The following is a 17,105-nucleotide window of genomic DNA, read 5'->3' as shown; positions in this document are numbered from 1 at the left end:
ATACGGGCAACGAAATCGTGCAACTTCTTATGCAACAGTGCGTTGCAAGTTGCAGAGCAAACGTTGCTCGTAATTACTACTTCGCGCGCAAATTTTCATCGTTGCACGTCGCGTGATTTTGTTGCCCATATTAGCGCACCCTTTACGCTGCCTTAGTTTTTGTGCATAGAATTAGTCATTAATAAATACGTTCCAAAATTATTATAAATATTTTATCTCATCGAATTATCCAAATTTATTGGCTCTATTTGAAAAAATAATATTTTTGAAATTTTCAGGAAAAAAAAAAAAAAATCAAAATTTCATCCTGCTTATAAATTAATTATTAAAAAAAGCTAAAAACTTTTTGGTTGCGGCTTAAAAACATTCTATTCTTTGACCTTGAAGAAACATTAATCAATACACCTTTTGTGAATTCGCTTTCAAGTGACCAGAAAAAAAAAAACATCAGAAAAACATTAAGTCGAAGTTGGAGTAGCAGAATTTGTTATTTCTATATCAAAATATCTTCTCAAAACTACTTGATACCATTGCTCAAGGTTTGACAATGGGAATTCAGGAAAGGTCTATTTCATGTAGCTAAGACAGAAATGTTTTTTGAGCTGTGCAAAGATGTTCACAGACAAACTGTCTCGTTATGGGAGACAGAAAAAGTGCAAATACAAAACACAATGTTTGTGCATAAGATTACAAAATAAATATAGAGCGTCTAGATGCAGTATCTAGACTTGTCCATTCTCTATAGAAAGTTATAGAGGCAGCCATGTTGTTTTGCATGAACAATGCAGTTTTTTGCATGAAAAGAGAATCCATTTACTAAAATGGGATGGCATGCACTGCTATGGCGCTGTCTCTCACCACTGTTTAGTTCACACCTGGGTTTGCGAGTTGATTCTTCTCTGAACTAACCATGTAAGTTGAATTTGCCATGATGTGTTTTCTCCCTTGCCACAAGGGCTTTTCTCCAGGTTCTCCAGAAAAAAATGTTAGTTGAGTGTTGTGTGTTGTAAATAGTGGTAGTGCATTTGGAGCAGACCTCATGGGAGATACCTTATGGGGAGTGATGGTCTAAAATATATAATTCCTATTGTTCCCCCACAACATGGCTTCCACAAAACCCATCTATTATGAAATTTTTAAAATAGGCAAATAAATATATATTTTCTTACTTCATTCAATATTTCTAGCACTAAGCTTGTTTAAACATTTTGTAGACATTTACTGGGGCAAATATGGACAGAGCACCAATACATGAACCAACTTGAGTGCTGATGCCAAACCACAGCAGATGCTTTCGACCCTGTTCACGCATCAATGCGCTGATTGCAATTTTGCAGTAACTAACTACGGCAACTGCTGATACACTTATCAAGACCTTTAGAAAGAAGAAAAAATGCAAGAAATTAAAATAGTCAGTTTGATTCGACCCCCTATGGGTGTTACAGGAATGTAAATTATTTCCCATTTAGATTAAAATAAGAGAGGGATGGGTAGGGTATATGGAGAGCATATTAAATGTAGTTGCAAAAAAAAAAAAAATCATGGAGGTCAAAGTAATATATCAAACAGGTTAAAGAGTGTTTCATCCAATTTCCAAACACTGACATTGAGTTGAAAAAACTGAGGCGGAGCAGAGCTTTTTGAAACTCACTTCTCAGTGTTTGGAAATCGGATGAAACACTACTTTCAAGTGCTTGATATGGCTTCTTAAACTATTAAGTAATATATACAGTATGAGTGGCCGTGTTGTATCCCATATAGTCGCCGAGAGTTTGTACATCGGATACAACACGGACACGAATACTGTAGATTGCTTATCAGACGTCTAGGTTAGTTCCTTTGTGTTTCACTAAAATTTTCAAAAATAAATTCTAAAACTCATGAATAATTAATGAGGAGAAGTGAAGCAAATCACTACTGTGACGGTGGTTTGGAAATGTGTTCTTAATTTGCATTAAATTTCGTAAACTTTTTCCTTGATTTTCTCCAAGAAATATTCATGAGTTTGAGAAGTAATTTGAAGCACTTGCGAGAGTTCTTCCTCCAATTTCAAAACACCTCAAAGTCAGTTAAAAAATTGGATGAAGAACTCTCTCGCGTGTTTGAAATATTACGTGAATCGGCCCAAGAAAATCCAAGTTAAAGTTTATGCAAATGAACACGATTCTGTATCTGATTTACAACACTCTTCATGGTCGTGATTTCTATTGTTTTCCTTATGAATTATTAATGCGTTTGATAATAATTCTTGGAGAAATTCAAAGCACAAATTGCCCAAATTTTGCTAATTAAAATTGCATTTCCAAACCTCCAACCTAGTGATTTTCTTTGTTAAATAATATTATCCTCATGAAAAATTATTAAGGTTTAGAATTAAAGTTCCAAGATGATGAGCGTATGTCGTGTATAGCTTCAGAAAAACATTCACCACTATTCCCCCTTTATCATTCCATCTCCCCTCTAACACTAGGGTAAGTTTATGTTTAAAAAATGTCCCCTGGACTGAGCCATAATATTGTGAACTTTGGCTGATAAGAAGTTGCTATGAAATGAGACTCTTGAAAAAGGGCAAATCAAGTATAAAGAAGCTTAAAGTCCAAATGAACCCACTGTCTCAACAATGTCTCTTATTTTACTTCTTACGGCCATTGTTATTTTAAATATTTTTTCTAAGAATAGGTTGCTAGGAAATTCCTTAATAGGAAAAACAAAAAGGTTGATTAGAATAAGGCAGAGTAGAGTAGTGAAGGGTAACAGCAGAGTGGAATAGTGGAAAAGTGAAAGTCAGTGGGATAGCACAAAAGCAGGTGTTACACATCTGAAAAAATATCCAAACATCACAAACAGTCCAACCAATGTCTAGCAAACAAAGCACAGCTGAAAACGAACCAGAACAGCCGGCCAGAAAAGATACATTTTCCCTTCATCCATTAATACTTTGGAAAAGAGAATTTTTCAATTGAAAGTGTTTTAATGCCATAGTCATGGTAAATTGTGCTTTTCTTCTCCCTACTGTTCCTATGTCTTAAAGCTATGCACTATAACATATTTGAAAAATACTATCCTTTATCCTATATCCACTAATCCTTTTGTCATTTAACATTTTACTAATAATTGAGCTGAAAGCTCCTTTAATTGCTGGATAAGACATTCGACTATTTCTAAAAAAAGTCATTTGAAAATAGATGGAGAAAAAAAAAGTGCCTCAAGGGAAATGTTATTATTAACCAGACCTTCAATGTGCTACCCCTAAATGTATTGTCAAGACACTGACTTTATTCTTTTAATAAGAGTCCACAGAAATTTGCGTTAACTGTTGCCGTTTCCCCTGCCGCCTCAGAACATGACATTGTATTTATACTTGAATCATTTTTCTTCTTCATATTTTGAACTCGAGGCAAAGTTAGATAAATGAATAAATAAATAAACCTGAATTTTGATATCAGTCAGGAAACGAGTTCAGCTGGTGTCAAGAATGGGAAGAGAGCAAAAGGAAAGAGATTGAATTTCAGTTAGAAGGGTTACGAATTTAAGAAGACCAAACAACAGGACTAAAAATTATGAAATGTGGACTCATGGACTCATAATTGGAGTGTTTTTTTTCCATGAAGCTGATGGAGAATAAAAAAAGAAAAAAAAGAAATGCCCTTCCCTGGAATTAAAACCAGTCATTATGTTTTGCTTGTTGTACTGGGAATTCTCTACTCCCAATAATGTATGTCTTTATAGTTAATATCATTTTGTACTACGGAAATGTTTTTCAAAATCTATATTGTATTCTTACGTTTTTATGTTTCTAAATACATCCCTTATGTTTAAAACAGTCTTCTGTTGGTTGTATGGTAACGGTCTTGATCATTAAGCTAGCAATATGAACTGTGAATGTGATTCTAGTAGCAGATGGGTATCAGGACGTAATATGGAAGAATGAATTAAGACCCAATAACTACTTACTTTCAAAAATATTTTGAAATCATGACTGCAACTTAAGATTCAGTCAGGATTTCCATTTTGGAGGAGAAGGCAAGTAACAATAGGAGTCACTTTAAACAAAATTGGTTAAGGAATATTCCATAGTTGTGTTTAAATTTCATATAGAAAATAAACATTAAATAATGAATACTTACTATTAAAACGGCACCAGCATCATGGCATTTTAGAAGCACATGTGGACTCTGTGAGGCAATGACCAGGATATACACACACATAGTACAATAGATAACACTTAAAACTGTTAAAACTGGTACTGATTTGGTTCTGATCATGGGGAATATCAGACACGTCAACGGATTGGCAATATTAGATAGTGTTAATGTTAGTAGGTAGATGTAGTAACTGTAGGGTATACAGGCAAATGATTGGATAGCTGGGATAATGCCATTGCTTAGTCCATTTATGACGGCAAGGAGAATTAGGAGGAAGACATTGGTCCGCATTGACTGCTCGATAACTGGATTATTGATGAAATGCTTTAGTCTGCCTTCAACATTGTCTATATTCTGTAATTCATATACATCACTCATTGATGAATGCATCGAGTTATTCCGAACTTTCTGCTTTTTGATGACAGGGAGTGTATTAAGACCCAGAAATGCAATCCCGCATAATGCCATCATACCAGTCAAAAACCAAAAAAAGACATCTGTTGAGAACCTCGGACCAGGACCCCAGCTCTGTGAGGTTGAATTGGTTGCATTGGAGGTGTTCATAGTTAAGGGGGTTGCACACTTCTCGTGAGTGGCACCCTCCCCCACCCCTTGAGCAAGTGCTACCAAGCTGGGAATGAGCCCGCTTAGACCTTCACCTACGAAGTAGGGACTCAAATAAATCTCACGAAAGCGTGCCATGTAGGGTACAAACGCAACGGAAGATGTACAATCGACCGTCGATAGGAAAAACGAGAGAATCAAGAGAGCAATGCTACGTTCAGCTCCTGCTATATACACAGTCTCTTTCCAGAAGAGAGCCAAAAGTGAACAAGACGAAATACCGATGACGATGAGGACGTACGTCACAGAAACTTCGTTTATCTTTTTCGGATGGTAAAGATTAAGGATAGTGAAGGCCAAAGGTCCTATATTCCCAAGCTGGATGATAACGGTTAAATAAGACGGCAAGGACCAACTTTCGGGTATCTCTTGAACCATGACCGGCATTTCCACCCAAAGGCCATTAATGGCGACCCAAGCACCGATACCGAAAAGGACCACGAGAACGTAAGTGATCAAAGAGATGTCTTTCCATGCTTCTTGAACTTTCTGCTTGAAGCGTTCAAATTTTTTCTTGGATTGAGCCATTATCGACTAATATGATAGGTCAAATTTCACTGTATCTGCTCTGTGTCCAACTTACTCTGCTCACGAGGGAACGTGAACGGACTCTTTTATGACGAATGTTATGTAATAACATTGAGCCCGCGCTCTTGACAGATGTCAGCTGAACCCTCTAAAGAAAAAGTCCGATCTGCATTCACACCTCCCCTCACGATTCTGATCAACATCCACTTTTTCCATTGATTGTAAGGGTTTTCTCTGAGTTTAAGGTCTTTTTCCGTTTGTAACTAGCATGTTAAAATTTGCAATTACATTCATTTGGATGATGAACAGTTCCATGGAAACCAACTACGTACACCCTCTGTTATAAACCACCAGGGCATGCTTCTTCCTTTTAATTTATACTACATATGATTCATGCTTTCCTTTTATGAGAGTTTAAACTGGAGTTTACCCACTTAATAGGCCGCAAATGTAAAAATAGTTTCCATCAATTAGAGTACAAACACTAAAAGTGTGCAACATAAATATCACTAAATAGTGTTATCTTATGCTAATTATATTTTTCTTTTGTTTAATTAGTGCTATTTACTGCTAAATAGCGATAACTATTGCACACATTTAGTGTTCGTACTCTATAGCTTATGGTCGAAATTTCATAAGCCTGAAACGAGATGACGTTTTACCCCCGTCTCTAGAACATAATCCTTTTCACACTGCTTTTGTTCTTACTTTAATTATGACTATTGTTCCTGTATTCTCTAAGAATCAAAAATTCTAATATAAAGAATTTTAAGAACTATTATGGTATAGAGTCGGTGGTAAAACGTCATCTCGCTTCAGGCTTATTACTTGAAAACACGACACCCACTTTCCCGGGCCCATATTTGGTAGTCGAACGAACCGAGGAAACGTCACCATGGAAACCAAAACATGTTTTTCTTTTTTATGTCAGGAGTTTTATTTATTTACGAGAGTGGACGAAAGCCGAATAATAAACTTTACAAATTACTTTAAATTGTCTATAAAACCTTGTATTACGTTATTGTTTTTATCGATGTTGGTCAACAATGGCTTATTAACTATATATTCAATTATTTATTAACACGGTGTGTACACATTGTACCTTGAACATTACAAATCTACATCGAGGACGCAAAACACTTGCCAGCTCACTGGCTCTTAGAGTATAAAGTTTGGGTAAAAAAACGAATAAAGTTAGGGCGTTAATAAAATACACGCCATCACGTTTTTTGATGGCCTAGAACGAAAAAGAGTACGATAAGGACTTGATAATTTTACACACTGCTTTTTATAGCCTATATTTGACCGTTATTACTTGAGGGTGTTTAAGTTGATTGCGTCATAAGAAAATAGAGAAAACAATGCAAGAACGTTTTGTTCATTTGTAAATCGCTCCTAAATTCTAGTTTATTTTGACGTAACGTTTAATTGTGGCACGCCCTCAAATCCTGACGGTCAGAGAACTGTCATCCAATGAACTACAAGATGATTCATATTCATTTTCAAATTAGTGCCCAGCACAACGTAAAATGAATAGGAGATTAATTAGACAACAATCCTCATGATCTCACACAGTCTAGTTTGTAAATAGTAATCGATCGAGGCTGCAGTCTTGTTCAGTGGGTTACCTGTGGTCTATGCCTACCACGTCTATATCACAAGCCCATGATAAAAAATAGGAGATTGGTCTAATAGGAAGACTTCTCTGCCACGCCATATAGTATATTCTCTAAGCCTAATATTAGATACGCTGGCGTGATAATCCTTCCTTTCCTTGACGAACGGAACCATAGCACTTGGTAAGCACTTGGTGGAATCTGTAGCGTGCACTTTGGCTCATTTCAGGAGTGTCTTGTATAGTAAGGTGGATTTAGACGACTTCTCTTTCTTGTTCCAGTACAAATACAAGATCTTTCAAAGTAATGCGCCGTGTTCTCTACAAATAGAAATAAATGAATGATTACAGCGATTTTCTTTATTCTGCTGGCTAGGAATTTTCGGGGGCAGGGCTTTAAACCGCTCAGTGATTTACTGAAGGGAGGAGAGAGGGAACGCCCCATTCTAAGATTTAGATTTCCAATTTTAGTATTACTTTTAACAAGAAAAGCCAATATGTCATTAAATTCTATGGTCTTCTATTGGCTTATAATCAAATGATGGAATTCTTGTGGTTTTGGAACTTTACCGCCAAAACGCGCGCCCTCGCCCCCAACTTTGGGAATCCCACTACGTCCCTAAAACTGCTGGTATTAAAGCAAAGCCAGTTTCCTGATACTGGCATCTTTGAATGTAAGCTTTAGGGCTGAAATTGCGTCATACTGAAAAATCCCTATTACTAGATGACATTTTGAACTCTGAAGATGACTTCCGCTCAGGTTGTCGAAACGTCAGTCACTTCAAACAGTCCTTCTCACGATTACATACACCCGGATGATCATAATACTTTGATTAACATTTTGAACACTGTTTCTATTTTAAACCTACCTGTGGTCTTCCACCGCGAGGGGAATTAATTGTTGCGCTTGGCGATGACGAACCCTAAAATATGAGGAACAACTATAAGTGATAAGGAGTCTACTTATTTTAATAAAGTTAGTCACCAAAAAACTAGAAAACTGAGATTACTGGGGATCATGGGAAACTTTTCATATCAAACAAGTAAAGCTTTTCGATACAAACTGCAGCTTGAGGATGCTCAGAAGAGGCGAGACTGTGACTGGTAAAAGATGTGCAAGTCCATCAGCAGTTATCAAATGGTTGGAACATGTAAAATGTATCTACCCATAATCCTTATCGGTCTCAACTTTGTAGCTTTTCAGGTGACTAACTTTATCGAAGTAAGTATACACTCAATTGATGAATCGTTGTCGGGTTCAGAAACATAGAACATAGAAGCTGAGACCAAAATAAGAAGTACGTTAATTAGATGCATGCAGTGACCGGCGACCCGTGGCATCATCCACTGTTTTTGATACGCGTTTGGCATTCTAAACCGACTGCATGGATGGCGAAAATGAATAAATTGTAATATACTTATGTCATTTCCCATGTGCCATTTCGGTCTCAGCTTTTATGTTCTATGTTTTTGAACCCGACAACGATTCTTCAATTGAGTGATTAAGGCAAATCTAAAACACAAATCTAAGTGTCAGATGCATACCTGATTTGGGTTAAAACCTTCTAACGCTTCATCTAGTTTTCTCTTTTTACGTGGTCCAATGGCAGCAAGGGCGGTGTTGTTGGCTTCTCGTTTGCGAATGATTTCTTCCTCCTCTTGTTGGAGCTATGTTCGTGTAAAAAGTCAGAGTTAATAAAAATATACCAGGGGAATTCTACGAGTGAGTAGGAGGATGTAAAATCTGGAAAATGATCCAGACATGACTATTTTTCGTTTGCACGTTATACGTCAACGCGGCCATGTTGGTACCATTTAACATAAGATTTCTCATCAGGATCCATTGTTAACGGTACCACAATGGCCGCCATGTGTTTGTCTTTTAACTCTCTTAGGAATGCTTGCAAACCATCGATACGGAACGTATTTCGTTCAAAGAGCCAAACGGCACTTGTTTGAAGTGACTTACAGATAAGGAATGTTTAGACAGTCTACAGTAGCCGTATCTATAAGGTCAGCCGTATCTACAAGGTCAACCGCGTATCTACAAGGTCAACCGCGTATCTACAAGGTCAACCGCGTATCTACAAGGTCAACCGTATCTTTAAGGTCAAGTGACCGGTCATGAAGGACCTGCCTTTCATATTCTCTTGATAAGGCGTAAAGCGTGGAAAACGATAGTATGAATGTCACACGTATGACAGTTTGAGGTATCAACTGAATGGATAGACGGAAGGGGATGGAGGGCGGTAAGGAAGCAATGAAGGAAGGAGAGAAGAATGAAAGGAAGGTATGGAGGTATGGTATCAACTGAATCAGTGGATAGACGGACGGGGATGGAGGGAGGTAAGGAAGCAATGAAGGAAGGAAGGAAGGAGAGAAGAATGAAAGGAAGGTAATAATAATCGTGAAGAAAATGAGAGATTAGATTTTGTAGTAAGTACCTGTTTTGCCTTTTCTTTTAGTCTCGCCTGTTCTGGGTCTTCTTGTCGTGATCGACTCTGCAAATCGATTTGAAAGTCAGAATCAATATGCCTCTTAATGCAACTATAAACTTACAAACATCACACAGATAGAAAAGAGAGTAAACCAAGAATCCACCCGAACCCCACCCACCCTAAAGACCGTTCTGATTTGTTACCTTTGCTGCTCGCATCAGTACTTCTCGTTCTCTTTGTTCTCTCTTCTTTCTTTCCACCTCGTCTATTTGTTCAAACACTCGTATCTGCGCTTTGGTTTCGGATATTGTCTCGTATCTTGGGTCGTCCTGAAGAAATTTAACGAACTTTATTAATAAATAATTTGCCATAACAAGTGCACTTGCCTCTCACAATGTGAATGGAGTTTGTTAAGTCTCTCTCCCTTGTTTTGATGGTTTTTATCTCCGCTTTTCCTCCCTCCCCGAAGCCTAACACGCTAAATTCGAATTCGATCTGTGAGTTAGTCTGCCCTGACTTTGATCAGCCAAGAGGTTGTTTCGGGGTTCGAACTGTGAGCTAGACGTGTCCTGACTCTGATCAGGCTAAAAGTTGTTTAATTTTAGGTCAGTATCGGTGAAATTTGAAAGTTTATTTTCCCTCAGGCTCGATAACGGGGGGCTTTTCATTTCATCCAATCCATCCGGTTGGAAATTCGTTTGCTAATGGTAAAAAAGAGCGGGAAAATGTTTCTTCCAAAAAATGGTACACGCGTCAATCGGAATAACCGACAAGAGCCGGGAAAAGTGGATTACCTCAATATGAAGACTGAGTCTCCCTGAACTTTTCGATTCGATTAACGTATATCTTTCGTTTTCCAACCGGAATTTCCAGTTTTTCCGGGTAAATGGTAAGCACCCCTGGACTCTAAACTTCACGTCGAAAATGTAAAAATATATTTTGCGAACTTTTGCAATAATCTCTTGCTCACTACACATTATTTTAGGTTTGATTGCATTAGAAAACCAGCATACTCCTCATTCAGATAATCCTTTCAGTAAAAACAATACTCTTTTCTCTTTTTGTGAAATATTATCGCTTTCCCTTGGCCAAACATACCCTGTAATTCTCAGGCCGATTCAAGCTTATTACTGACAGCTTTTCCAAGATATCTCGCAGTCTTTCTTGAGTTGCATGTGAGATCAATCCACAGACATCTTGAGGGAGCCCTGTTATACCTCGTTTTCTGACTGCAGAATAAAATACATTTAGTCATGGTTTTAGTCCTAACCTGATTGTAGAAGAGCGGGAGCTCCAACTACTACAACTTGTTGGATGATGGCCACTAACCCCAGCGCGCAAACTTACTGTACATCTACATTGCATCTAAATTAGTTTTAGCTGATTAATACCTCAAATGACCGGCAGAGCAAAGATTTGACGGCGGAAAAGTCCGAGTTCTGGCCGGACATTGTCCGATGTCTGGCCGTTATTCTAAGCCCCGACATTTAGATTCCCACGCGATTTCAAAACCGGAAGTCACAATTCCACAGAAAACATTGGATACGTTTATGACCAAAAATAACAATAGTAAAGCAGATTTCCGTAATTTAGCAGCTTTAGACATCCTTACAGCCAGGCTTTTCAAAAGTTAGTATCAATGACATTTCTTTCTTCTGGAAGACCATTACAAAACAGATGAATGGAAAGCGGTCCATTCCAAAAAGAGCCACTAAACCACATCAACTTGACTCTTTTTTTATTTCTGACAAACAGGGCACCTTACCTAGTGATTCTAATTTCTTTTGGAGTGGTTCTGAGTACAGGAACAGCTCATCTCGACAACTTCTGGTCTGAGAGCTGAGTAGTTCTGAGTTTATAGCAAGGATTCTCTGACTTTCTTCCTGTAAGACAAGAAACGCGTAAAACATTTAACACACACACACACACAAAAAGGTGCTAAGGTAAGAAGGTAAGTGCGGGGGTGGGGGTGGGGGTGGTAAGACTGGAACTTCTGAGTGGAGGCTTATCAGTAATAGTTTGAACTTTTGTGGATCGTCAAACCTTTTTATTTGGACGAAAGCTGTTTCCTCGTTAATTTAATAGGAGGGTCATAAATTTATTACTGAGTGAAAGGGGGAGGGCTACAATTATTTTGAGCTTTACTGTAAATATGCCAGCCCTTCCACCGTTCAATAAAAATATACCTTTCCTAATCCAGGGTTTTTAAATAAAAATCATAGCACCACAAAGATGTATGTTCAAAAATCAAAGTTGGGTTTGGTCTGGAGTACATGCTATGGGTAGGTACACACCAGACACACACTGCCTGTGGTGGAGGTTTACATCTTTGATTAACTTGCTTTATTGTAGCGTTTTTTTGAGCCTTTTGGACCTGGAAATATGAAATGTGTGTAGCAATCTCTCGTAAAAGCAATCTCTACCTTAAAGAAGATTGCTTGGAAAAACTTACCATGAGATTAACACCAGCCATTGAAGTGACATCATTTATATCATCATCCCCACTACTGCAAAATAAAAAAATTATAAAGCCAGATCAATCAAAGAGCAGGATTTGTAGTGTTTTAGTAGTTTAATTCAGAATGCTTGAACATGCTAACATTCCTATCATACCATGTCTGTTATCACAATGTTTTTGAAAAAAAGTCTAATGAAATTTAAACTTTATTCTCCTATTGGTTGGCTCAGTTGATAGAGTATTGGCATAAGTTGTGGTGGAGGGGGAAATCAATCGACACAGCCCAAGACGTCTGAGTTTTTGGCTTAGAGAGAATAAGAGAAAAATAACAAATGTCCTTGGCAGGAATTGAACCCACGTCTTCGGTATTCTAGTCCGATGTGTTAACCACTACACCACAAGGACCAACCACGCTGGTAACGCAGCCAGAATATGAAATGTAGGGTATTTGTGAGGATCCCAGAGTGATATTTTGTCTCTATAGGTAAAATGAACATCGTAAATATGTATGCAAAGGATAGACATGGTGTAGTAGTAATAAATTATGCGTTTGGTGTGTGTAATGAATTAGAGAGAATAAGAGAAAGATATCAAATGCCCTTGGCGGGAAACGAACCCGATTTTTAGGCTGTTGTTGACCTAAAAATCATCAGATTAGATCATTGATGAAGCCAAAAACCAAGATGTGTCAAATTATAGCTTGTTGTCCTGGTCATATCCTTGTTTTTCTTTTTTACCAGTGGCTAACAAACCTCTGTTTATATCTAACTTTTATTACCTGCTAATACCAGCATGTGGCTTATGCTTGGACTTGTCAGCTCCCTGTGCTGCGACTGGATGGGGTCTGGACTGTGAAACGACTGTCTTCATCCCAGAACTTCCTTGCCGTGCTGCCTGCAGCAAAATATTACGTGCTGGGACTTGTGTTCCAGAGGTTGAACCTGCACTTGATGCTGCTATAAGGACCCGGTGTGAGTTGATCTGCTGCTGCCGCTGTAACAACTGTTGCTGTGCTGGAGTTAATGTTACAACTGATTGCTTGTGCATAAGCATTAGTTGCTGTTCAGGTGTTAGTTGCAGTCTGTATTGCTGCTGTGGTTGTGTTTTTGCAGGTGTAGTTATTCTTTGTTGGGGAGATGATATAGTCTGTTGAATTTGTGGTGATTGAGTGTAGTAGAGTATCTTCTGACCAGGTGAATTTGCTATTTGTACTTGTTGTTGTGTATGTGGTGGCTGTTGCTGCTGTTGTTGCTGCTGTTGTTGCTGCTGTTGTTGCTGCTGTTGTTGCTGCTGTTGTTGCTGCTGTTGTTGCTGCTGTTGTTGCTGCTGCTGTTGTTGCTGCTGTTGAGGGGCAACTTGGAGAATCTGTGTCCCTGCTTGTGCTCGTAACATGGGCAATGCTTTCTAATGAGCAAAGAAATGTGATACTCAGGTAGAGTGCAAATACTTAAAGCGTATGGCATTTTGCACTAATTAGTACTAAATAGAACTACTTAGACAATAGAAAATATTTAGAAGATATAACTAGCTAAAAACTAGTGTGAGCTGCGTCGGTGTTTCTAATGAAACAGTAATGATGAAAAGGTAAATTATACACCATGAAAAGATGAAAAAACTTACTGACATTTTGGACGCTAGTCCTTCGTCGGAGTAAAAGAGGAAATATTTAGTGCTAATTGTGTTGCATGGCTATAGTGTTTGTAATCTAAAATGTTTGCCTAAGAAAATCCTGTAGCTCATACTTGTGTATGTGTAGTGCATGGCTGTTGGAATACTCTAGTTTCAAGTTCTTTGTTGTTCAGGGTAAGCCTAAATTTTGTGTTGAAAATTCATATGATTTAGTGAAGGTCTGAAGAAATTGTGTTTGTAGTGTTGAAGTTGTCAGTCTTTACTTTACATTACAAATACATGATTTTATAAAGAGTGGGTGAAATGATACCTTGAGAAAGCCCACAAGATTTGGTTGAGGTCCAGAGCTGAGGGTTTCAAGAAGCTTAGAAGCAAATTCATCTTCTGTCAGCTTGCCTTCCTGTAAGATTTCAAATTGACAAGTATTAATCTCAAACATTAAATATATATACTTGTTATACAATGGACCTTGATCACATGGCACCATTTTTATTCTCATGAGAATGAAAATATTTGTTTAAGAATGAAAGCCTCCATTTAAACCTCTGTAACTGCATTCTGAAACGCATTAAGTTTTAGCCAAGGTGCCTGCACTGTAAGAGGTCCATGGTTTTGAGCGGCATACCATGGAATATCCGAAGAGTATCTAGTACTTTCTAGTATCCCCTAGTGTGTTTACGAGGAAAAATACAAATGACAAATGCAATATTCCATGGAATGTCACAAGAAAGCATCGTGTAACTGTTTTATCCCACTCCATTGAAAATACACATTGGCTGCAATGCCTGATGGGAAGGAACAGTGGAATAGCCCCAGATATACAATGTTTTTCCTGAATTCTGATTGGTTTTATCATCAATGAATGTAATAATATAGATGTTGCAATAGATATATTACTAGATTGCTAAAAAAGTTATGCTACTAAAATTACTAAACTATTGGCATCGCCAATATAAGGATCCACTTGGTTTTGAAATACAATTAACTCACATGACCAATTGGACAGCTCCAAATAGTCAAGTGACATTATTGTCCCACTCTGTTTTGATGATTTGTATTGTATTTTGAAAGTCACATGACCTCTACTTGAGTATTTGGAGTTCTTCAAACACCAGATCAGTCAACACAAATTCAAAACCTAACTCATCATTATTTTGATGGTGTTAACACATTATTGATTTCTTTAGTATGGCTGGATGGAAATATTTGCTGAAAAAAAATACTGCCTATAGTAACAGGTCCCTGACAAACATGAAACAAGTCTAAAAGAAAATTAAATTATATTTGGTCCTTACTGATACACTATTGGGTTCTTACTGATAAATAGAACAAACCCTGAAACAAACTATGCCCTGAACTAAGTATGAGTATGGCTAAATTACAGATACACTTTGAGACAGAATGATATAGGGAGAACCCCCCCCCCCCCCCCCAAAAAAAAAAAGAAGCAGGGACTCATTTCCAGATTGAGATATGAAACTTTGAAAAAAAAGGAGAGGACATGCCCTCCAAGTTCTATTTTTCTTGCTAAGAAATAACTCTTTGATATAATCCAGGAAGAATGTAAAAACTGATGTCAGAAAGAATGTGAAAACTTAGAGGTTACTCTCGACCTTTCCAAAATATATTCATTTGCCCTGAGCATAGGTTACCATAGCCTTCAGGTCCTTGCTAAATTTGAAAATTAATATGCCCTTGTAAAAGGTGGGGGTACACAGTGAGAGCTATAGGGCAAGAAAGAAGCAAGCTTAGGAACATGAGGCGTAACTGAATGTTTCTTTTTCTTCTTGAATGCTCTACAGCTCCCAGCATGTTTATATCAAAAGACATAAGCAGTCATTTTATATTGGTTTTGTAGAATATTTTTGAACAATTTTGTGCAAGTGTGTCTCTGTCCTCTGATATAAACATGGTAGCCAGCCAATCAATGAGCTTGTTATATTTCAAATATTTTATAAATATATATGAATATTTATTAGAATATTATCATGTTTCAGATTTAAATCCAAGCCACCCTCATACATACCATGACTTTTTGGATCAAGTCTTTTACAGCCGGTCCTACTTCTGGAGATTTTTCAGAAGCAAGCCTTATCAAATTGCTAAAAAAATTCTTGAGTTTAGAAGCTTGTTCCTTTACTGCCTCTAAATGAGCATTAATGGCATTCGCCGGAGGCTGTGCAATGGGGACTTGGGTAGCACCAATAGGAGTGGTAGGCCTGGGTATGGTTTTAGTGCATGTGGTTACAGTGTTTGTGTTGGTGCTATTTTGATAGCTTATGCTAGTGATGGATGGATTGGAAGAGCTGGCTACTAGACCCTGTTTGGAATTTTTTATAGGTGAGCTGCCTTGTTGGTGGTTTGCAACAAGTTGCACTGGAGCAGGCATTCGGATTGCAGCATTTCCAGGAATAGAGTTTCTGTTTCCGCTGGGTTGGACTTGAAGACTAGGTCTGGGTACAGTAGAAAACGTCACGCCAGTATTCGACGCAGTTGCTACTGAATGAATGGGTGCTTGACTAAGTGAAATCATTCCAGTTTTACTATCTGTAGATTTCTGTACTCCTGGAGTTTGTGCTCTGGCTTGTGCCATAGGTACTCCAGCTAATGAAGGTTGGATTTGTTGTATAATACGGGGAGCGATCGCCTGCCCTTGACCAGGCACTGCGACTCCCGTCACCATATGTGGAGCAAGAAGACGAGAAGCATTAATCACGTTAACATTCCTGTTCAACAAGTCCGCGGCGTTTATAACATATCTTCCACCGGCTCCTGAAGCTAACACAGTCATCGTATTTGGCCTAGGCGCTAACGGAACAGCTGTACTAGGAGTCGGTCTAGGCGCTATGTGTATAACTGTCGTCGAAACAGGAATTCTCTGAGTCGCGATCGCTGATCGGATGTTAGTCGGTTGGCTTAAAATTGGGCTGCTTTGCTTCGGGCGGTTGACTTGTAACATTGGCTTGGGAAGTTGTGGACTTGGCCTGAGAAAACACTGGCTTTACTTCATGTGGAGTCGAATTAGTAACTGTAGATGACGCTAGTTGACTTTCTAACGATCCTTTCATCGCACTAACTTCATTTTCGTCGATTTTTTTACCGAGAAGGTCATCGATAAAGGACGACGCCATTTGACCACCATTCTATTGATGCACTAGTTTAAAAGGGACTACTAGCATTATGGGATGGCCACTGCGCTTACGCATAATACTATACATTATTACTGCTGTCCAGCTATACACGAGGGCTCAAGACGACGCTAAATTTGGAGTAAAATAAATGGGTGAAATGAAATGAAGAATAAATAAATAAGTATTTCGTAATTTTCAGATAATATGGTTTAAAGCTTTAAAGAATTTCAAAACTTCTGTAAAACTATAAAACTGTAAAAAGTATGGCACTAGGCGCAAGTGAAGTGAAAAAGGTATATGAAATAAAAAAGTGCAAAAAGTGCTTCCAGACTTAGATATTTTTTTTCGTAGAGCATGAAAGAATTATAGCACTTTTTTACTTGTCGTTCAGAACTTTTTTTTAACCAAGAAATTCAGCTTTGCCTTTATAAGCAAAATAGTTTTAGCTGTGCGTTTAGGTATTTTGCCGTAAATTGCTGAGAGTTACTTTAAATAATTTTCTCATTTCTTTTAATAATATATATATATATATATATC

The 17,105-nt window shown here is 37.9% G+C and overlaps 2 protein-coding genes and 1 non-coding gene across 3 annotated transcripts; all 3 read right to left on the bottom strand.

Annotated features, from left to right (window-relative positions):
- Positions 1-908: 908 nt before the first annotated feature.
- On the bottom strand, positions 909-5,379 carry LOC116293096 (solute carrier family 52, riboflavin transporter, member 3-B). The gene is made up of 2 exons (XM_031700492.2): positions 4,128-5,379; positions 909-1,375 (listed from the first exon to the last, which is right to left on the bottom strand). Exons 1-2 carry the CDS (start codon positions 5,295-5,297, stop codon positions 1,190-1,192), a joined length of 1,356 nt encoding a protein of 451 aa, XP_031556352.2. The 5' UTR covers positions 5,298-5,379; the 3' UTR covers positions 909-1,189.
- Positions 5,380-6,669: 1,290 nt separating this feature from the next.
- LOC116293102 (transcription initiation factor TFIID subunit 4) lies at positions 6,670-16,604 on the bottom strand. The gene is given in 12 exon segments (XM_031700500.2): positions 6,670-7,233; positions 7,782-7,835; positions 8,458-8,580; positions 9,357-9,413; positions 9,554-9,679; positions 10,449-10,579; positions 11,116-11,233; positions 11,803-11,857; positions 12,587-13,212; positions 13,748-13,837; positions 15,464-16,417; positions 16,419-16,604. Coding segments are annotated over 12 exon segments (2,550 nt in total). The 5' UTR covers positions 16,569-16,604; the 3' UTR covers positions 6,670-7,167.
- Positions 12,142-12,213, bottom strand: Trnas-aga (transfer RNA serine (anticodon AGA)). Its single transcript has one exon. It is a non-coding gene; the product is annotated as a tRNA-Ser (tRNA).
- Positions 16,605-17,105: the final 501 nt, after the last annotated feature.

The sequence above is a fragment of the Actinia tenebrosa genome, unplaced genomic scaffold, assembly GCF_029948245.1.
Source record: "Actinia tenebrosa isolate PJP-AT-01 unplaced genomic scaffold, QUT_ActTen_1.0 PGA_scaffold2__45_contigs__length_23673736, whole genome shotgun sequence".
NCBI classification, from domain to species: Eukaryota; Metazoa; Cnidaria; class Anthozoa; order Actiniaria; family Actiniidae; genus Actinia; species Actinia tenebrosa.
Note: the sequence above shows the minus strand (reverse complement) of the source record. Positions and strands in the feature narration are given on the sequence as shown.